This window comes from Oryza brachyantha, chromosome 11 (genome assembly GCF_000231095.2).
Source record: "Oryza brachyantha chromosome 11, ObraRS2, whole genome shotgun sequence".
Taxonomy (NCBI): Eukaryota; Viridiplantae; Streptophyta; class Magnoliopsida; order Poales; family Poaceae; genus Oryza; species Oryza brachyantha.
Window position 1 is genome coordinate 15452162 of NC_023173.2, and position 20958 is coordinate 15473119.

A 20958-nucleotide genomic window follows, 5' to 3' on the forward strand; every position below is an offset into this window, starting at 1 on the left:
TGTGATTAATGTAATCATATATCCAGATCAATAAATTTGTGTAGTTAAGAAATACCCAATTCCTAAAAATCTTGGGTCCAAAGTTGTATCAAAACAAGGCATAGTACTGAAACTTATGTTTTTGCCATTCTAAGTGCAAGATTTCATCACATTGTTTCCACCAGTGTTATGTTATCAAAAACATATTTGAATGGATGAATGAAAAAAAATCTCTCAATGCAAAATTTCACCCCCACTGTTTTATAGGCTAATATATAACTTAAATGTTGCCTCTAAATAACTAATAGGAGTTAATTAAATATGTGGAAATAACAAATTCCTCTAAGTAAAGGTTTTAATCCAATTTCATAGTCAGACAATTGTGTACACCAAGTTTTATTTTCATAGAACTCAACTCTCATATCTTATTTATAAATTTTGTGCCACGATACTGTTTTGCTTATATGGCATATCATTTAATGGGATTGATCCTTATAAAATTTACATTAAGAATGACCTTAACAACCTCATAAAATTTATCACAGCAAATCATACATTTCTGATTGGAGAGAAGAGCCACTCCTTTATTTATCACAGTAAATCACACCACATTACAGATTTACTGATAGTAAGTATTCACAGATAGCACAAAGTTTTCCTTTTCCATTTTCTTTTCTGACTTTTTATTTGCAGAGAGCTTTACTACTGTTGCATTTCACGTCTTCACTCTTCACCGCTGGTTCCATGGCTGCCGGCTGCCGGCTGCCGGCGGCCGGCTCAGGAGCTCGCGTTAGCACCGCCACTGCAACCGCCACCACAACCGCCGCCGCAGCCGCCACCACAACCGCTGCCGCAGCCTCCGGACTTGGCACGCCCAAGGTTGGAGCTTTCCATGGTCATGCCACCGCAGCCGCCGCCGCAGCCTGAACCGCAGCCACCGGACTTGGCATGGCCAGCTTCGGGAGCTTCCATGACCATGCCGCCGCAGCCACCACCGCAACCGCTCCCGCAGCCTCCGGACTTGGCGTTGCCAACCTTGGAGCCTTCCATGGCCATGCCACCGCAGCCGCCGCCGCAGCCTCCACCACAGCCGCTGCCGCAGCCTCCGGACTTGGCGTTGCCAACCTTGGAGCCTTCCATGGCCATGCCGCCGCAGCCTCCACCGCAACCGCTGCCGCAGCCTCCGGACTTGGCATTGCCAACCTTGGAGCCTTCCATGGCCATGCCACCGCAGGCGCCGCCGCAGCCACCACCGCAGCCCGAACCACAACCGCCGGACTTCACATCGCCGACCTTGGAGCCTTCCATGGCCATGCCACCGCAGGCGCCGCCGCAGCCACCACCGCAGCCCGAACCACAGCCACCGGACTTCACATCACCGACGACCTTGGAGCCTTCCACGACGATGGCGCTGCAACCGCCACCACAGCCAGAGCCGCAGCCACCAGACTTCACATGGCCATCATCCTTGGAGCTCTCGACGGCCATGGTGCCGCAACCACCGCCGCAGCCGCCGCTACATCCACCACCACAGCCGCCGCCGGACTTGGCACGGCCGCCGCCAGCCTTGGTGGCCTCAACGACCATGGCGCCCGCGCCACCACAACCGCCGCCGCATCCCGAGCCACACCCAGCCGACTCCGTCTGCCCATTGCCACCGCCGCCGCCGCCTGCAGCGACGGCCTTGGAGCTCACGGTGGCCACCTTGTCGTCGGCGATGGCCACGTGGCCTGCACACGATGGACCGCAACTGGCAGATTTTGCATGAGCTGCCACTGTCTCGACCGACGCCATGGTAGTGTCAGGTTCAGGGATCGCATCGTCATTGATACTGATGTCTTGAAACAAGAATGATATCACGATCCAAGGAAGGAGAAACCAATCCTCATTCACCTAAGAAAGAGCAAGAGCAATGCAAAATGATCGTGCCATTATCAGGAGATAGAAACAAAACTGAAAAAAAATTGTGAGAGATCAAAGTTGAGGTGTACCACGATCAGCTCAGATTTGGTGTCAAGCAATGCAATTGCTTTGCCATATGGATGTTCGGCAGAGAACTTGACAGCAGTAAAAGCTGAAGCATCCTCCTTTGCATGATTGTCGCAGCACTTACGTTGAAATTCCAGCCTCCTTCCATGATAGAGTTTGATCTGGATTGTTCAAAGAATAATTAGAACTTAGAGTTTCAGACGAAGGTATGGATATATAGTACTATAAGTTTGTGTAACAGGTAAGTATCACTTACCATTTTGTTGTCACATTTGAGCTCAAGTACAGAGCCATCCTTGCTTGGTTTGATGTCATTAGTGATGCATAAGTTGGAGTTGCTTAGTGACCATTTGTTGTCCATGAGCTCTGCTAGCTTAAACGGTTTCTTTGATGACTTTGTTACTCCAACCAACTCCCGGGCGACAAACATGCCGTTCTTTGCCTTCTGATCCCTGAGATGAGGAGTAGTCAGTGCTCATCAGCAAGAACTCAAGAAGGAATTGATAAATATCATTCAGACTCCAGACATCAATCTAAAGAGCCTAAATAAGTAAAATTAAATCTTGGCGCTTGAAGAAGTTTAGATATCGAATGGTTAACTATTTCTACATAAGCTGAACACCAGATCGCATTGCAAACAATAACAATTGTGGACCTACATATTTAATGGCAGTGTCCTGCTTGATCCAACGTGCTATATGTCCAAGCTGTTACTAGTGAGAGAGAAAGACTAAATCTATTTCAAGTAGGGCAGAAAATCACCTGATCTGCAGACGGATGAGTTCAGTGTTGCAATCATACACGAAGCGAGTCCAGCAGCTCATCTTTTGATCCTTGACATGATTTGGCGACAGAAAAGTCTTGAGAGAGAAGGGTTCTGTCCTGATCATGCTAAGCACCTGCTGAGCCTTCACTGGGACAGTGGAAGAGGCAGCAACACGAATACTGACAGGTGGTGAACTGGCGTGTCCGTCATGAGGTTTCAATTCAAACCACCTCTCAAAGTAGAGCTTGGAATCAGGACGTGTAAACTCTTGAAGAGAGATTGAAATCTTCCCAATTTTTTTGGGTTTCTTTGATGATAACGCCTGATCAGCCAGTACTGAAAGAATGAGTTCACCAGTAGGTTCACATTGGATACCAGCTCCGATTGACTTCCCTGTATTTTTAGAGATATCCAACCTGCCACCATCACTGAGGAACATATCTGATTGATTCTTTGTGAACCATATGTATACATTTTCCCTTGGAATTGCAGGTGGCAAATTCTTGATGTCTACAATTTGCAAGAATAGCTGCAGAGGACCAAAAGATTTAAATCAGTACATTTAAGAGAAGCATATTGGTATTAAATTTTAAGATACAACAGTAGCAGTATAGCATTCTACGCTACAAATCATATTGTAAAACCACCATACTTTTGTGGCTTTGATTCAAGGGTAATTATGTGTCATATGATAGTAGCATACCTCTATGATTGTTGTTTCAAGAACAGCAAGTTGAGACTCAGCTTGACCAACACCAAACTCATCATGCGCCTCACTACTAAATATATAAGGAATGGATGTCACAGGAGATGGCAAGCTGCCACGGTACATAGCACCAGCCTTCCAGTATCTTGAGCCAAAGGAATTCTCGAACTGTTCGGTAGTCCCTGAAAATCCAACATCGAGCTTCTTTCCTTCAGATCGATCATCGTCGGTGTCATCATGCTCCAGAACTCTTCCAAGGAGCTTCCGCATGTCATGGCAGTAGGTAGCAGGATGCAGTTGGTGAGTGTGCCACATGACATCCACATCATACGTTGGCACACGGAAGAGTTTCATTTTGTTCTCCTGATTTGTCTTGATCAGGTACAAGAACCCTTTGTACCGAGCTAAAGCTTCTTCCAGAAATCGACGATCATGCATAGTTGGTGTGTCAACCTGACATGAACAAGTAAATTTCTAAATTGCTGTACATATCACATTTTCTTGTGTATGGATCATCATTGACAAATTTAGATAATTTAATATTAATATCCGCATGATGATCAGATGTTTCAATTTAAAAAGTTGAGAAAACAAAGTTTAGGATTTTATAATTCAATCAAGTATTATACTATACTACTTTTATGTATCACAGCAAAGATTATTTCTGTAACTACCTGGTAAAAGAAAGAAGACTGCCTCTTAACAGCTGAGACCAAATCATAGGAAATGTCCTCTGCAGCTCCAGCATTTGGAAAAATTGAGTTATCACAAGTGCTTGTGTACTCCAGCTCAAAGGGCTCCTTGGGATATTGCTCAGCCCAAACATTCTCAGACTGATGCCTGGAATCTGTTTGAATCGAGGACTCAACATTGCTATTGTCGAGTATTCTACCATACAGTCTCTTGCAGTCCTTTATGTATTGTACCTGAATGATGCATATTTTGATGATTACTTTTCTGCATAGCATGGCCAGAAATATTACATGATGCTTTGACAAAAACATTTCAGACTTAATTATATCGGTACAATCTAATCCAAGGGGAAGGGTAACATCCTGAGTTACATAAAACCATCAGTGAAGATCAATACCGGGTTAAGCCGATGGCAGTGCCATATCCATTCGCAATCGAGAGGGACGACTAAAGGCCCATCTACAACAGCAGCTTGAGTGTGCTTGGCAAGGAGGGGAAGCCAGCATGTTTTGTACCTAACATAACAGCCAAAAAGATCTAATCAAAATCAAATCTTACATCAGCAATCAGATATCAGAATAGACATACATCGATAACTGCAACTGCAACATGATAATGACTTTATGCTTAAGCATCTTATAATGATAACCAGGAAAGAAAATCATACATTATTCCAACCTGATATAGACATTGATGCAATAGTCACTTTCTTCCGTGTTAAGCTTCCAGATAAGTCAGGAAACAGTTTTTAGCATCAAAAAATATGAAAAAGTTTGATAAGATAGATTAATATGAGTTATATCACTTCACAAACATGCAAGTTTAAATTCAACTTCTACAAGTTGTAGCAAAAAAACAAACAAAACTGAAACTAAGTATACGCATATTCATAATTGTTTTTGTTATTTTTGCTACAACTTATAGAAGTTAAATTTAAACTTGCATGTCGGTGGAGTGAGACAACTCATATCAAACTATCTTGTCAATTTTTTTTCATATTTTTTGATGACTATTTAGATGACAAGAAAGCAACGGGTATATATACACCCGTGTGTTAAAACACTTCTTTCCAGACAAGACCAAGAGATTTTACACCACTTATCTACCATTTACAAGTTAGAGCAATTTTACCATCTTTGAAGATACCACTGTTTTCTATATAAAATTTGGTATCTCTTGGTACCTTAGACACTAAAAGGTACCAAATTTCATATAGAAAGCAGTGGTCTCTCATGATACCTCCTCAAGGATGGAAAAAATGCTCTATAAGTTGACCATACCATTTCACATCACGATCCAACTTGCCATTTTACCCAAGGCATGTAGGTTGGTCAAACCATATCGAATGCAAAGGAGAGATATCTCATAGATCATCATGGACAGCACTCCTAACATATCCCAATACTGAAATCTGAACACTGAACATAAAATTCCTCAATTTGACCAATATTCTATCCTAAGTTTGCCAAATTGATTAATAGTCTATCCTGTAACTCAGTGAGAGTTTCATCGAAGCTGGGGCACAAATTTCTCAGAAATTTCCATCTCGAGATGCCGTAGAAATTTATCTCTGAGACCGAGAAAACAGGATTGACCTCTCACCTAGAAAAATCTCCCCTACTGACGAACACGCAATGCAGCCATTGAGTTCTTGGAAAGCTAAAAAAGATGAGATTTCTCATCTAATGTACCTTTGGATGGCCCTCTCGAGCAGCGGCCCCTCGTAGAGCCACCGGCGGCGGTCCACCGCTGCGAGGAACTCCAGCTGCCGGAGCGCCGCCGGGACCAGGTCGGCGCCGACGCCGATCTCCTGCGCCGCCAGCCACCGCGCTTCTTGCTCCCCGTCCATCTCTCTTTCCTCCACCTGCAGCTTGAGATCAACGGCACCAGCAGACTAATCAGATCTTACTCGAACGCCGACGCATGGTGTTTGACCTTGGGTTTACCAGCTACTGTTCCTACTCAAAGATGCGATTTTTTTTAATACCCCTATCCGAGTCCGACCAGAAATCCCCCCAAATCGCATTAGTTTCATGTCAAATTTGATTCCTTTGGAACATATTAATCAGAATACGAAACAAACTAAAACTTGCAAAATCAGATGATTGCTAGGAGGCGATGAGATTGAGAACAACCACCTCACGGATTGGGGATTCAGAGCTCCAAAGTCTCCAACTCCGCCGTGAGGCTGTGAGATGATGAGATCACTGCTTCAACTGCTGCTGCCTATTTATAGGGGGGAAGTGGGTGCATCCCCCACGCAAAAGCGCGCCAAATCTTGCGAGGATTAGTGAAACAGACTTTTTCGTTTATGCATTAGCGACAAGAACTCTTCGTGCGAACTGCGAAATCTGGTAAGCGATTACGAGTACCACGCAAGCTAAAAAATGGGGCGATTTTGTGACGCACTTTCAGTTTTTTTTCAGAACGTAAAAGTGCAGGTCTGTAGTGTCACGTCAACAGAAAGGAATGTTGTTTGTTTTGTGCTTGCTAAGCTTTTTGCAAGATTTCTTTTGATGACTTACCCTCTAAAATATAAATATTCTCAGATTGTTTAGCATAAATAATAAGATGTTAAAAGATTTTTTTAGTCATTTAAACGATCAAATTTTGAATTTTTAATTGATTAGATTTATTTTCTAAGCATCTTTTTGGTTGTGAAATTATTAAAATGATTAAGATCGTGTGAATCAGTGTATAAATGTTGTGATATAAATTTAAATCTAGAAATGTTTATATTCTCGTACGGAGGAAGTAGTAATTAAGTGCATCTTCTGTCAGTTTTTTGGGGATAGCTTGACGGCATAACACGATTAATCATCTCAATCTTAGTCAGGTAAAGAGAAAAAACTGAAGCGTAAATGATGCCAGAACTGAACTGAAAGGTGATCAGTTACTGGTGGTGGTTTGCAAGATTGGTCAAGCGAGGTGCAAAACTGACGAGATTAATTACGGTGCTAATTATCCTCTTGCTATGCGTTTTAGTCAGAATAAAGATAATGCAGCATGTAGAAGACACTGGTGATCCGAGACTGGAAGGCAAATGTGTCGTCGGCTTGCTCCCACACTTGCCCTACAGCTTTACTTAATCAACACATCACTTAACTGAAGTTTGTGAGGGAAGTTTGTACGCACAAAACCTCCTTTTATTTGGAAATACAAAATACATGAATTGTAGGAGTGAACAAAATAGGAGTGCTTGGCAGATCATCAAGGCACTTAGGCACCTATTCCTCTCAAAGCTTAAATATCTTTTAAAGGGTTAATGGCCATGTGTAATAAGATGAGGATGTAATTGTGTCGTAACTGCAGTAGTAATCTCTTGTCAGATGGGCCTCTAGTATGGAACATTCATGGACCTGTACAAAACTGCTCTTTGACCATTAGGTTTTGCATAAATTTTAGAGTGTCATCTAGTAAATTTTTAACATGAAGTTGCTTAAAGAATGGTCTACAATGTAGTTTTACTCATACATGCTGTTCTTTCGCTGACCAAAGAACTTAAAACACAAGACTGACTTTTGTAAATAACATAATTAACTTTAGTACTTTTACTAATAATCTAAAATGACCTATTCATTTAACACCCTATTTGTTTCATTCTGACTTTTTTTTAAATCCCTGTCCGTCAGAGATAACAAATACCCCCTTAAAAATGTTGCAACTACTTCTGAGTACCAATAATGGAGAGCTACTTTATCTGTGAATCAAACAGATGCTACCCCGAGAACATCCATCATGTACACGTAGCCTTGTCTCCCATTAATTTAGACAGTCCAAATGAAGTACAGTCGTACAGAGGATGAGCCTGCATCATCTGCGCTAGGACAGAGTACAGAGTCGATAGTACAACTGAATCTCTTGTCAGCCCAAGCAAACATTGTTCAGAAACTAAGGGTGAAGTTCAATCCTGGCAATTTAGGCCTAACCTGGTAAGTTATGACGATGTTTGTTTGTGCTTAATACTGCATAACAAAAATTTGTATCTGCAAGATTGCTTTGGTTCAGTGGTAGTACTTCAGTTCATGCAGTACAACTCGGTTCTTGCAGTACAGTTTGGATGTCTTCAGACTTTCAGAAGCATCCAGGAAGAACTGAATAAACTCAACTGAATTATAATTGCAGCTGGTAGGCCACTTAGGCCAGCAAGGTAGGTTGTTGATGCAGACTCCAACAGAGTTACAAAATGTGTCTTCGAACTCCATCGCCGTTGACTTTTAAGTCCACGTTTGACCATTTGTCTTATTAAAAAAATATAATTATTAATTATTTTGTTATAATATGATTTATTATTATAGAAACTTTAATTATGCATTATAATTTTGCATATTTGAATATAAATTTTGAATAAGACGAATGGTCAAACGCGATTTTAAAAGTCAACGGTGTCATATATAAAAATATGGAGGGAGTTTTATATATTACTACTGCATATTTGCAAATTTTCAATAGCTCCTAAAAAAAGATAACAATCTTAATTGAACACTTGCTTGAGAGTTGAGATGTAGTACATCAGTTCAGGACTTCAGGAAAACATGTTCAGAGATGTTCTTGGCTGTTTCAGTTCCAGACATATATATGGAGATGGCTGATGATTTGATGCTGTTTCAGTCGCTGGAGCCGGCCTGGAAGATGAAGTAGACGGTCAGGCCGGCGGCGAGCGACGTCACGACGAGCGCCAGCGCCGGCGCCGGCGTCGCCACGCCGAGGTTCTGCAGGGAGGAGGAGCAGTGCAGTGCACCTGTCAGTGACCCAAAGCTGCCATTGCATGCGATGCACACAGGTTGTGTTAGTAGTAGTAGCTGTGACGCTCACCGCGACGAGGCCTTTGCCGGTGGAGACCTCGAGGATGACGGCGGTGGCGAAGCTGATCATGCCGATGCGGCCCAGCCACCGGTCGGCGCCACCGCCGCCGCCGCCGCCGCCCTGCTTCGCCGTCTGCTCGCACCTCACCGACAGTGACGTGGCCGCCCTGGAGGTGACGCGTAGCACTGCTGCTGCTGCATTTGAACAGTGGTTAGAAAGTCAAGAACTCTGCCCCCAAAATTCGCCCAAAACGTGGCAAAATTTTAAGTTTCAGAATGTAATTCACATGATGAAATTAAAGGAAAGGATCGGTAACTTTCTGCGAGATTAAAATGTGGTACTAACACACTTGATTGATTAGTGCGCTCCAGAGACCAGAGAACATAACTGTTCAGGTAGATTAACTTGCTCATAATCATAATCTCAAATGAATTTGCAAGTGACACAAATTCACTAATAATCATGGCAGGCAGCCAAATTAAGCTCCAAGAATCAACAATGAGAAGCTACCAATCTGGACGGGATGCATCGTGCACAGATGAAGAGCAGCAAGAACTGGTACCATGTCGCCGAGGAGAGGAAGCCGCCGCCGCCGCCGGGGAAGAGAACGGAGATGGGCGCAGGACGACAGAGGAGAGCGCCATCGATCGGATGCTCTTTCTTCTTCTCTTCTGCTGCTAAGCTCTTCTTCTTCCTGATGCTCTTCTCTTCTCTGGTTTAGATTGGTGCGGTGCAGGCTTGTGTGTGTTGTTGAGTGCAGGGTGGCGGCACAGGAGCTAGCCGAAGTGAGTGGCCGTTGGCTGGCCGTTTGGAACGCACCCTATCCAGGAAAATTCCGGCACAATTCTTCCACTCGCTGCCTACAGCCTACAAGTACTATTTCGTGGGTCACTTTGCCTCTTAATTTGTGCGTGTTTCTTACCGCCAAGGAGACCGTTCTACGAATTGTTTTCTTAAGCGCTGAAGCGCGTGCACCGGCGTCCCGTGGAATACGAGGCCCAGGTCAGAGCACTAAGCAGATGTCTAATATCAAGTAATAAAAACTAAACTAATGACGCTTATGTAATGGTTGTATTGGAAAAACACTCACGTCGCTTCAAAAAATTTAGAATTTAGACCAGACCTTTATTTTCTTGTGAAATAAAATTTTAAAGAACTAAACTGTTATATATATAGTTATTATACAAGACAACTTAGACTGATTTCTAATTAAAAAATCCAAAACTATTATATATACTTAGTATACTTTGTAAATCTTAGGGCCATGATTTTTAGGGCCCTGTGCGGTCGCCCACCTCACACGAGGCCCGAGATGCCCCTTGCGCATGTACAAGAGTCTAAACGACATCGGTCTATTGAGACATATAGAGACAACGAAACAGACAGATTATATAACATTAAGACATATGTTATCTGTTTGGTTGTCTGCATATAGTTTAATGCATATATGCACACATTGATCTTTATATGATATTTTGTTGCTTTACTAAAATAAGAAGTTATGAGATTAAAACCATATTTAAAATGGGCGTACATAACTAGAATTACAGTGGATGGACTTCAAGACCATTTGGAATGCATGGTTTTTTCATCTTAAAAATCTTATGAAATTATCACGCGCTTCTTTTGGATAATTTTTTATGAAAAAAAGTCAAATGGTATATTTATAAATAAAAAATAATTTATAAATAAAACTTATATATACGTTTCTTAGTGACCTAAAAACAATGGTCGAGAAATAAATTATGATGAAAAAAGTCTAAATTCAGCTTTAAAACTAAGGTTAAAAATTTCAAAATTTTGTGTTCTAAGCATAAAAAAAATAGAAGGGCGTAAAATCCCATCTACAGTGCAAATCCTGCAACAAAACCGGTCAAAACTCTCATCATACGTGCGTTCCTCTCTGCTTCTCCTGCCTCTATAGCTAGCTACTGTTCTAACTCTTGAATACTCTCTCTGACCAGAATAATCGAGGTAGTCGTCGGACAATTCAGGGAGGGAGTTTAGACGGGGCTAAAACTTTTTAGACCATATTACATCGGATGTTTGAACACTAATTTAAAGTATTAAATATAGACTAATAAAAACTAATTTCATAAGTGAGAGCTAATCCACAACACGAATTTTTTAAGTTTAATTAATCCATAATTAGCAGATATTTACTGTAACATCACATAGGCTAATTATGGATTAATTTATGAAATATATTTTGTAATTAGTCTATATTTAATACTCTAAATTAATGTTTAAACATCCGATTTGACAGTTACTGAGTCCCTGTTTCCCAGACACTCCATCAGCCTACCGAAAGAGATCGTGTGAACCTGGATGGACTGGACAGCAGTTTCCACAAAATTTCTTGCCTAGTTGCCTGCATTCATAAGATTGAGGTTGAAGTAGAAATGAGCTAGATTGAATTGTATCACCTCTGTTTTGTGGATATTCCCTGTGGTAATGACCTAGATTAAGACGTCATGTCTTCTTCTGAATTTAACTTCGTGCATCTATTATACTACTGTTGTGTCTAGATTTATCCCCTAAATTTTTTACATCTATGGAGAGAGGGAGCATTACTAATATAATAGCTTAAAAACAGAATCGCTAAGTTCGCTCTCTGATCCTAGAATTTACCATATATCAATCGAAGGAATATATATCTATACAATTGAAATTTAATAGTTGTATATTAAATCCAAGTCATTTATAATTTTAGCTCTACGCAATATCAATCCGTTCTTTGCACTAAAGTCATAAATATTTTTTAGAATTTACGACAACTATTTACATGTATTTCAAAATAATGTCTTTTATCTTTATATATACCGTGCTCCACATAGAAGAACTGAAGGAGTGAAAGGTTGCACCTTGGAGAAGCGGATCAAGAATGTGTCTTAGGCGGAGGTCAGTGACCTACTTCACGCACGACGCCAAGCACCGGCTGGTCGAGGCCGACGCCGGCGACGGCGAGTTCACCTGCGACGGCTGCGTCGTGGCCGGCGCCGGGCTCCGGTACCGGTGCACCCGCCCGGGCTGCTTGTTCCAGCTGCACGAGGCGTGCGCCCGCCGCTTCCCGAGGGCTGTCAAGTCGGTCGTCCACTTGGAGCACAGGCTGAAGCGCTACGAGGACGCCGGCGCGGTGGCGGCGGCGGCCGGAGATCACGGCGGCGGCGGCGGGAGCGGGAAGTGCGAGGTGTGCGGCGAGGACGTGAAGGGCGCATGCTACGGCTGCGCCAAGTGCGGCTGCGGCGGCGGCGGCATCGTCGTGCACCCGCTCTGCGTCCACCTGCCACCGGTGGCGCGTGGTCCGGCGCACGGCGGCGGTGCCCACAGCCACGAGCACGAGGCGTGGCTCGTCAGGGCGTCGTACGGCGGCGCCCCCGCGGCGACGTGCGCGGCGTGCGGGCGCGCCGTCGTCGGGGCGTGGCGGTACCGGTGCGGGGCGTGCCGGGTGGACATGCACCCGCGGTGCCTCGTGCCGGCGGCCGACCAGCGCCACGCGCCGGCGGCGACGGCCTCTTCCAAGTGCAAGAGCTGCTGCCTTGCGTTCGTCCACGACTTGGCCAACTGCATCGCCTTCACTGCCTTCACTTTCACGAGATAATATAAAAAAATATTTCGCGAGATAAAATGTGTGAAGGAAATGTGAAATAAAGACCAGAAGATTGTGGCCTGCAGTGCACATTGCTTGCGTTGACCGTTGACTTTACTGTACCGTGTCCACTCGTACTGATTGAATTGGCAGGTAGCTCGGCCACGGCCATGGCGCTGTCGAGGAGCATGCGCGCCGGTCGCCGTAGTCGAGCCTCGCTGAGGACCGAGAGCACCACGGCGGCCATGTCGCGGCGCGTGCCGACGCTTCCGTACGGCGTCGCATCGGACCGAGGAGAAGAAGACGAGCTCCAAGGCGAGGGAGGGAGAGCTCGCCTCGCCGGTGGACGGTTCGTCCGGCGACGGCGACGGCGACGGGGAGCTCGACATGGTGGCGCGCGCGCGCGCGGGCAGGGGGCTCGAGTTGAAGAAGTTGTGGGCCCTGGCCCATCTCAGGTTGATTTGGGCCATAGCCCAAATAGTTTGGGATTTTGCTGGGCTTTGTACTTGGAAGATTTACTTTTTTTTTTTGAAAAAAAGACGTACAAACTCTGCTACTACAATGCCTACCACGCTTACACTTACAAATGTAATTCTTAGCATATGATTAAATGGATAGAGGCTAACAATAAATCAATACTGTTTCTAAATTTAAATTAAAACATATTAGCACGTGTCTAATATTCGTAGGCACCAGTAATTGGATTCTTGGATGCAATCCTTACGCCAGGCATATGGTATTTGTTTTCTTTCATGCTTCATTTGGTTTCAAAGTAATGAGCGTGTAACTCCTAAAATGGATCTATTGTGTTTCTATCTGTCTCAATATATAAATGATAAATATTAATTAAATGGCATAGATGATCTTTTTAAAAAATAAAATGCTAACTAACAGATATGATACATTCATCTGTCTACCAAACAGGTGTTTCATCCATTTTGTAATATGTTAATCCGTGGTGCCAACCATGCATTCATAGCCAATACCGGAAGGCACCAAATTTATCATAAATGATTTTGGAAAATAGTCATATACAGTCTTATTGTATTGATGTGCTACAACTACAAGCCTACAACTACATATATAATCTAGAAACTAAGAGTAAAACATTTAACCAAAGGATCGTCGATGAACATGATTACTTTGAGATTCGTACGTAAACAATACCTCATCCCCATTATTTTATTCTCTATATGAGCGACGCTTGCTAGGTCAAGCTTGTACCATCCGCATCGCTGCAGCCACTCGCCTTCCCGTGACCTAGCCCTATCCTTATTTTACCAACGCCATCTCCTTGTGCTGCTGTCTCCTTATTTCTGGCGGCGCATACCACCAGGTTCGCCGCCGTCGCCCAAAGCCACCCCTCCAAGCCCTGCGACTCCCCCGCCCCCCACCCCAAATCTTCGCCCTCGCACTCGATCCCCACCCAAAATCTAAACCCTAGATTTTTCTACTGGATTTAACACCATCGACGTGGTTGTTGCTGGAGAAGAGGAACTCGCCATCACCGTCGCCATAGTTGAGGAGTTGTCGTTACTGGTAAGGTCCTCCCCTCCTACCTCTCTTCTTCCTCTCCAAATCTAGTGTTAGGGGAAAAATAATCTGAAGTTTAGTAATTTACTTTAATTAACTATAACCATGATCAACTCCTTCAAAGCACCAACACCATACGCGTATCGACATAACGAACTAAATAAACAAACTTAGACAAGAAATAACTAAGATAGAGAATGCACAATAAACACTAATACGTACAATGTATACATCAAGATATATTGTAGTCTTGATGGGCACAAGAAAGTGACAACTATTTAATCATGCTCTAATCATCAGAGCAAACCAGATGATTGAGCCTAGGATTGCTCCCGCTTCCCTTATCTCTCCTTTCATTTTATACTATTCAATGGGAGTAAATATTTTCCTAGGTTCCTTGATTCATAATTTTATATTAAAAGTAACTAGAAGACATGAACAAATGTTTTCCTTCTTTCCACAAAAGACTTAATTATATAGGGTTCAAAATTTGGCCCACAAAGACCTGCTTGCTAGAGGTTATAGCCAATCAGGCATTTATTCAAGAATAGAGCTTCCATCGTTTCGATTTTGCTTACACTTAAGTCAAATTTGAAATTTTGAACTTAACTTTGGGCTGATTTTGTAACTTTGTAAAGTTTATTTTACAACATTGGTTTTTGAATCGCTATAGACATACATATAAAAATTTTATCCATAAATTATTTTTCATTGCTACTAAGCCATACAACTTATTATTCGTCCAATAAGTGAAACAATGGGACCCTAGATTTTCTCTCACCCACTCATATATAATTAAATTCCAACTGGAATATGTTGCTTTGTTTCTTAGTACTACATCCGTTCCAAAATATAAACTTTCTAGGTTATTTAGTGAGTATTAAGGTTGGTCAAAAGATTTCTTTGTAGTTACTTCAATGGTCATTATTTAAATTTTAAATTGCTTAGATGACCTTCAACCATTTAGTTGGTTTACCATCATTGTAACGATAAGAATAATGGAAATCAACACAAAAATATCATATTATGGTACATAATTTAGATTCTAGAAATGCTTATATTTTGAACGAATAAAATATCTGACAAAAAGTTCGTTCCAAAACTTCTTCTATATTATAGTATTTACACTATCACCATTCCACTTCTATTGCTAATAAATCTTAAAGGCTTATTAAAAATAATTTATTGAGTAAAACTTTTATAGACATGTTCTTAACGATTTAAAAGCAAATTCTAAAAAAATAAACTATGATGAAACTCTAAAACTCCAAAACTTAAGTTGTAAATTAAAATTTTGACTACGGCTTAGTGCAAGGTCAAATAGAAGAGCTAACTATTAGCTCTAAAATCTTTCTATGTTAAGAGCCAATATATAAACAACTTGTACAATAGTTATACATAATTATATAATACTACCTCCATCACATAATAACTTTATTTTTCGATTTCTGTTCCAAACGTTTGACCATTCGTCTTATTTGAAAAATTATAATTTTTTTAAAAATAGTCATGCATAAAGTATTATCCATGTTTTACCATCTAGTAACAATAAAAAAATTAGTCACAAAAAATTCAAATAAGATGAGGAGTCAAAACATTATATCTAAAAATTAAAAAATAAACTTAATATAGGACGGATGTAGTATATCATCAATATATGGTTTATCTTTCATATATAATATCTCAAAGTTATATATAGTTGACTGTAAATATGTAATATGTTTTTCTTCTCTCTTCTTTTCTCTCTCCTCCACGTAAGTATAATATAATGTGATAATCTTTAGAACCCTCTTAGGTCACTTAGGGATTGTTTAGATAGGCTAAACTTTTTAGCCTCATGTCACATCGGATGTTTGGACACTAATTTGAAGTATTAAACATAGACTAATAAAAAAAACTAATTTCATAAATGAGAGCTACTTCGCGAGACGAATTTTTTAAACCTAATTAATCCATAATTAGAGCATGTTTACTGTAGGCTAATCATGAATTAATTAGGTTCAATAGATTCGTCTCGCGAATTAGTCCAAGATTATGGATGTATTTTATTAATAGTCTATGTTTACTATTTATAATAAGTGTCCAAAACATTCGATAAGATAAGGGGCTAAAGTTTAGCCCCTTGCCCCAAACACCCCTTGTTCTACTCATTCTTATAACTTATAAGCCGAACTGCCGAAGGATAAACGAGGAGTCATTTATTTTTTGTTTTGAAAAAGTGAGCAAATGTTGAGAGTTGATAGGTGACAAAAGAACTAGTTATCCACCTGGCTTGTCCTGTGCCTCTCCTGTGGTGGTGGCCACCCTCCCGAGGAAGAGCTGCTGCCCTTTTCCCCAGGGCCCCCGAATAACTCCACCTCTTCCCATCCCTACCAACGCATCTGCTGCTGCTGCTGCTGCTCAATCTCTCTCCCTCTCTCTCTCTGCACCTTTTCCCCTACCTTCACGCCACTCTCTCTCTCTCTCTCCATCCAATTGAGGTGAGGAGGCTACGAAATGCTCTCTTCCAGATTTGCTCCAAGGTATGTTGTTGTGTTTGCATCTGTCGCAGCATGTCCTGTGCTATTGTTGTTGTTCTAGTCAAGTGCCCTACTTTCTGTCTCTAGTGCACTCCCTGCCCATGTCATGTGGATGCATACCATGGCAGAAAAAAAAAATAACAACACAAAGGTTTAGGCTGCTGATGGTTTTGATCAGTTGGTTTTATTACTACTAAGTTTGGTTTCTCATATAATAATGATGATGGATGCACACATGGAGGATAGTTAATTAGTTGTTTGTTGTGTGCAGTGTGCACATCTTCATGTCTGTCTCTGGCCTTGTGTGTGTGTGTGCGCACATACTTGCATATGCAGCAACACAAAGTTTTGGTTTTTTTATTGCTCTGGTGGTCAGCCTGAAGCCTGAACTGACCTTTTTTGAGTTTCTTTTTCAATCTTGTTTTCTTTCTTGTAGTACTTGGTCTACAGGAAAGATCGGTTCCTGTTGTAGGCTAATACTGGTGGAGTGGACACCTGACACCTCTCTCATCTCCTCCCAAAATTCTACATCTTGAGAGAGAGTATATATATCCTCATCAGTCCTGAGCTAAAAAGAAATCTTTTATGGTGGTTAGAACCTTATCTTGGATTAATTCTTGTGGGAATTTCCTTTATTTGGCCATGGTTTAGTTCCCATTATTGACACCACAAGAATTTCAGTGCAGCCTGGCACTATTGTTGGAGAGGAGTAGTAGTGTGTGCTAGCTAAGCTGTCACCAAAGATCCAATTTGTTGGGCTGTTTGGTTCTTGAAGGGAACTCTTCATTTATTTGACCTCTGTCTGTGTGTATATATATGAATGGATGGACATGGATTTGCTTTGCTCCATCTCTTCCATGAAAGTGCAGGTGAGGAAACACCTCCTGTCTCTAGCTTGTTTGGAGTAATCAATCGAAGTTGGTTCTTTATTTGGGGGCCGATTCAGTTCCCATTCTTGGCATCATCCTCCTCCCCCTTCTCCCCCACAAAGTCTCCCTGTCAAGATTGTGGATTATGGGGTGATTAATATCTTGTCTTTTGGTTGCATGTAAATGTGGTGGTGCAGAAAGCAACATAGGGAAGAGGGGAGGGGTTTGTGTGTGTGTGCAAATGCAAATAGGCCCATATCTTTATGGAATTGGGGCCAGCTTTTGGTGATTAGAAAAGCTTTGCTTGTCCTCTTGATCCTCCTCCATCTTGAGAGAATAAAAGGGAAGGGGGTGAAGTGGTGGTGCTGGGCATGGAGATGTATGGCCAGTGGCCATGATTTCACCTCAGCATCAGGCTCAGGCCCCTCTTCCTCCTCCTGCCTCCTGCCTCCCATGCCTTCTGCCTCCCCCCCAAACACTTCCCAATAGATTCCATCCCCTCTCTATCATCCTTGGTATCCACCCCCTTTTTTCTTCTTAATTGCAAAGGTTTCTGCAGGGATAACATTTGTTGGGTAAGTCCTATAGAATCCTTCCATTCTTTTTATGTTGCTTTTCTCCCCCCCACCCCTCCATCTTCCCTTCATTCTCCTATTTAAGTTCTTCAGTTGCATGTCAATGGCTTGTATTAGTAACAGCTGATGGTAGCAGGTCATACTAGTTCAGTTAGTTCTTGGTCCTGTGCTGCTTGCTGACCGTGGTGCTTGTGTTCTCTAGGAGAAGATTTGGGAGAGGTGAATCCTCCTGAAAGCTCATGTTTTTTTCTGCTTGTTTTTTACTACCTCTTGAATTTACCTGGATACTGTCTTCACTTGATGTAGATTCTTTTACCTTTTGCTTCGGTTGCATTGGGGGTGTTGTACCTCGTACCTACCCATTGAATCTTCCATACTAGATGTTCTTGATATATCTTTATTGGTTGTAGTACAATCCAATCTCCTCATAAATGCAAAGTTCAATTTATGGTTTGCAAATCTGAAGTGAAGCATCATACATCTCTACACAATCAGACAATCACCCCAACTAACTGATATCGAATTGCTTTGTGCTGAATTCAGGTGTAGCTAGCTCTGGTGTGTGAGAGAGGTGAAGAACAAGAAGAGGTTGTCAAGCTGAAGCTGAGAGAGAGAGATGGAAGGTGATAGCTTCTCAGGGATGGCCAATGGCGGTCAGGTGGACAACAAGCTGATCCAGACATTCCACAAGAGCTTCGTGCAGGTGCAGAGCATCCTTGACAAGAACCGGATGCTCATCAACGAGATCAACCAGAACCATGAGTCCAGGGCGCCGGACAACCTCACCCGGAACGTTGGCCTCATCAGGGAGCTCAACAACAACATCCGGCGCGTCGTTGGCCTCTACGCCGACCTGTCGGCGTCATTCTCCCGCACAATGGACGCGTCGTCGGAGGGCGACTCGTCGGGGACGCTTCGCTCCTCTGACGGCGCAGGCCGGGCCGGACAGAAGCGTGTCCGGCCTGGCTAGGATCAGATGCCATTCTTGGCATTTTGAAGCTCAAATCAAACAGGGTGGGTGAGAATGGATGTGAAGATGAAGGTGATGGTGATGGTGCCATTGCCACTTCTTGAGGACTTCTGTTAGTGCTGTGTATCAGCTAGGAAGCAGACCTTGTATGTGTCTCTGAGGTGTTACTATTAGGCTAGTTACTCTTAATTTCTTTATTGACCTCTTCGTCTTCTCTACAAAATGCCTTTGGATGAGTCCTATCATTACTTTCATTAGAGAGAAGCAAAACTTTTTACCATGTAGAAGAAGTTGCTATGATGGTGAGAAACAAACGGCAATGTAGTAGTTCTTGACCATCTATCTCTACTCATGGTTGTCAGCCTTACTGATAGCGTTTCAGTTGTTGATTCCTGACTAGATTCAGGTTGTAGTTAGTAGCATATGGAGCATATGCATGCAGTGTTTGCAGCCCTGCAGGTGTGCCAGATGGTGCAGTTCATCTCTCACTGGATAGATTTCAATGCCATTCAGTTCTTATCTCCCTTACACCATTGTTTACACTTTGTTTAATATTATTTCTTAAGCTGCCTTTTTCTGATGGTCTGATGGCCCTCTGGTGAGCTCACAGCGTTTTGCATTTGGAATGGATCATTCCTTTGCATCTCTTTCTCTCTGTGTGAGTGATTAAATGGTGGCTTCTGAAATTCTCATGTACTGAATGCAAAGTGCAAAGCTTTACAGCTTTACCAATCTGCTGCTGCTGTTCCTCTTCCTCATCCCCTGTCTAATTTTTTTCTTTGCCCTTTTGTCCTGATGAGTTATGATGAAAAGCTTGATGACCAAACTACTTGTGCCCTAATTCCCTCCTTTTCCTGCTCCACTTTTCCTTCCTGTTCCTGCTTCTGCTACCACTCTCATCAGCCTCAGCCTCAGGCTTCACTTGAGTTGGTGTAATTTAGATAAGGCTCTCCTTTTCTGCATGCCAAACAAAGGAGAGGAAAAGAAAGGGGGTCTAGTAGTGGGCATCTGCAAGATGCTGGACAGCATCAGCAACAGGAGGACAGAAAAAGCTTCAATAATTTTTTGGCTGCCAATCATGGTGTACAACACCATGGCCAGAATCTTATTTGAGAGAGTGCTGATGAGTGTGAATTCTCTTATCTTTTTTTTTTCTCTTCTTGATCTGAAGAGAAAGTTGTGTGTGTTATGTGAACCTTTTTGACCGCTGATTTGGCCTGCTGGACAGTGTTCATGGGTCCCCATTGTTCTCTGCCCACAGTGACAGCACTGTTTCAACTAATTAAAGAAACCCAAGGAGGAATGTAGGAAGAGGAGGCAGGCCACTTTTGTGTTAGATTAGCAGTTGATGTCCAATAAATAAAGTTTTAAATTGATAAAATACTGCATTTAAAAATTGTACATTAGGTTTCAATTTTCATATTTGTAGCATGGCGGTTTTTGATGGACACGTATTTCCAGGAGGATGCTGGTGCATGGCATGTCCTTTTTCTTATACAAATGTAAGACAAACATTGATAAAAAGAGATACCAGAGGCATTGAATATTTGCTGATCCTTTATAGGAATTGAATTGTTATATATGATGATATGAATCTTTACGTAACTCGTCTAGAATTTCAATCCTAAACTTTGAAAAAAAAAACTCATGAAGTTGCCTCTTCGAGAGGCAAAAGACAATGCTAATATTATGACATTTTTTATTTGAAAATGCAGGAGGACTGCGCTTAATTTTATTTAGAAGAAGAGAAATATTTTTTAAAAAAGAGAGGCCCAAAGTATCTCTCAAGAGCCCCAAAGAACATCATAGTAAAACATGCCAATGACTAGCCGTCTATATGCAGTGACCTACTAAGGGTCTATTTGGTAGGACTCTAATTTCTCTACTAGGAGTGGAGTCTGAAGTGAAGCTGTGGATTGAGTTATTTAAACCTAACTCTATCTCTCTAGTTTATTTTTTCGGAT

At 42.2% G+C, this 20958-nt stretch overlaps 4 protein-coding genes across 9 annotated transcripts; 2 read left to right on the forward strand and 2 right to left on the reverse strand.

Annotated features, from left to right (window-relative positions):
* Nucleotides 1–497: 497 nt before the first annotated feature.
* LOC102721214 (glycine-rich domain-containing protein 1-like) lies at nucleotides 498–6474 on the reverse strand. Of its 3 annotated transcripts, none has more exons than XM_040528727.1 (9): nucleotides 6272–6474; nucleotides 5825–5997; nucleotides 4531–4648; nucleotides 4115–4366; nucleotides 3438–3893; nucleotides 2731–3263; nucleotides 2225–2420; nucleotides 1971–2129; nucleotides 498–1872 (listed from the first exon to the last, which is right to left on the reverse strand). In XM_040528727.1, the coding sequence occupies exons 2-9, from the start codon at nucleotides 5980–5982 to the stop codon at nucleotides 757–759; spliced, it is 2988 nt and encodes a 995-aa protein (XP_040384661.1). In that variant the 5' UTR covers nucleotides 5983–5997; nucleotides 6272–6474; the 3' UTR covers nucleotides 498–756. The 3 variants fall into 3 exon arrangements, with proteins under 3 accessions (XP_040384661.1, XP_040384662.1, XP_040384663.1); XM_040528728.1 differs by having other exon boundaries at nucleotides 5825–6003; XM_040528729.1 differs by having other exon boundaries at nucleotides 6277–6293.
* A 2055-nt stretch (nucleotides 6475–8529) lies between these two features.
* Nucleotides 8530–10064, reverse strand: LOC102703435 (stress enhanced protein 1, chloroplastic-like). 2 transcript variants are annotated; one of them, XM_006662991.3, is made up of 3 exons: nucleotides 9502–10064; nucleotides 8949–9130; nucleotides 8530–8845 (listed from the first exon to the last, which is right to left on the reverse strand). In XM_006662991.3, the coding sequence occupies exons 1-3, from the start codon at nucleotides 9581–9583 to the stop codon at nucleotides 8741–8743; spliced, it is 369 nt and encodes a 122-aa protein (XP_006663054.2). In that variant the 5' UTR covers nucleotides 9584–10064; the 3' UTR covers nucleotides 8530–8740. The 2 variants fall into 2 exon arrangements, with proteins under 2 accessions (XP_006663054.2, XP_015697901.2); XM_015842415.2 differs by having other exon boundaries at nucleotides 8949–9133; nucleotides 9502–10061.
* Nucleotides 10065–11823: 1759 nt separating this feature from the next.
* Nucleotides 11824–12540, forward strand: LOC121055688. Its single transcript, XM_040528571.1, has 2 exons — nucleotides 11824–12075; nucleotides 12151–12540. Exons 1-2 carry the CDS (start codon nucleotides 11824–11826, stop codon nucleotides 12538–12540), a joined length of 642 nt encoding a protein of 213 aa, XP_040384505.1.
* Nucleotides 12541–16314: 3774 nt separating this feature from the next.
* LOC102703728 (protein ELF4-LIKE 4-like) lies at nucleotides 16315–19542 on the forward strand. Of its 3 annotated transcripts, XM_040529180.1 has the most exons (3): nucleotides 17457–18024; nucleotides 18161–18243; nucleotides 18568–19542. In XM_040529180.1, the coding sequence occupies exon 3, from the start codon at nucleotides 18641–18643 to the stop codon at nucleotides 18992–18994; it is 354 nt and encodes a 117-aa protein (XP_040385114.1). In that variant the 5' UTR covers nucleotides 17457–18024; nucleotides 18161–18243; nucleotides 18568–18640; the 3' UTR covers nucleotides 18995–19542. The 3 variants fall into 3 exon arrangements, with proteins under 3 accessions (XP_006663058.1, XP_040385114.1, XP_006663056.1); XM_006662995.3 differs by lacking the exons at nucleotides 17457–18024; nucleotides 18161–18243 and adding an exon at nucleotides 16315–16583; XM_006662993.3 differs by lacking the exon at nucleotides 18161–18243.
* Nucleotides 19543–20958: the final 1416 nt, after the last annotated feature.

Coding starts and splice junctions, on each gene's coding strand:
- LOC102721214 (XM_040528727.1), bottom strand. CDS start 5,982: ATGGACGGGGAGCAAGAAGCGCGGTGGCTGGCGGCGCAGGAGATCGGC. Junction 3,264..3,437: donor TTGAAACAACAATCATAGAG/GTATGCTACTAT, acceptor GGTCCTCTGCAG/CTATTCTTGCAAATTGTAGA. Junction 2,421..2,730: donor CTCATCCGTCTGCAGATCAG/GTGATTTTCTGC, acceptor TCCTCATCTCAG/GGATCAGAAGGCAAAGAACG.
- LOC102703435 (XM_015842415.2), bottom strand. CDS start 9,583: ATGGCGCTCTCCTCTGTCGTCCTGCGCCCATCTCCGTTCTCTTCCCCG. Junction 9,134..9,501: donor TTCCTCTCCTCGGCGACATG/GTACCAGTTCTT, acceptor GTTCAAATGCAG/CAGCAGCAGTGCTACGCGTC. Junction 8,846..8,948: donor CCGGCAAAGGCCTCGTCGCG/GTGAGCGTCACA, acceptor TCCTCCCTGCAG/AACCTCGGCGTGGCGACGCC.
- LOC121055688 (XM_040528571.1), top strand. CDS start 11,824: ATGTGTCTTAGGCGGAGGTCAGTGACCTACTTCACGCACGACGCCAAG. Junction 12,076..12,150: donor GCTACGAGGACGCCGGCGCG/GTGGCGGCGGCG, acceptor GAGGACGTGAAG/GGCGCATGCTACGGCTGCGC.
- LOC102703728 (XM_006662995.3), top strand. CDS start 18,641: ATGGAAGGTGATAGCTTCTCAGGGATGGCCAATGGCGGTCAGGTGGAC.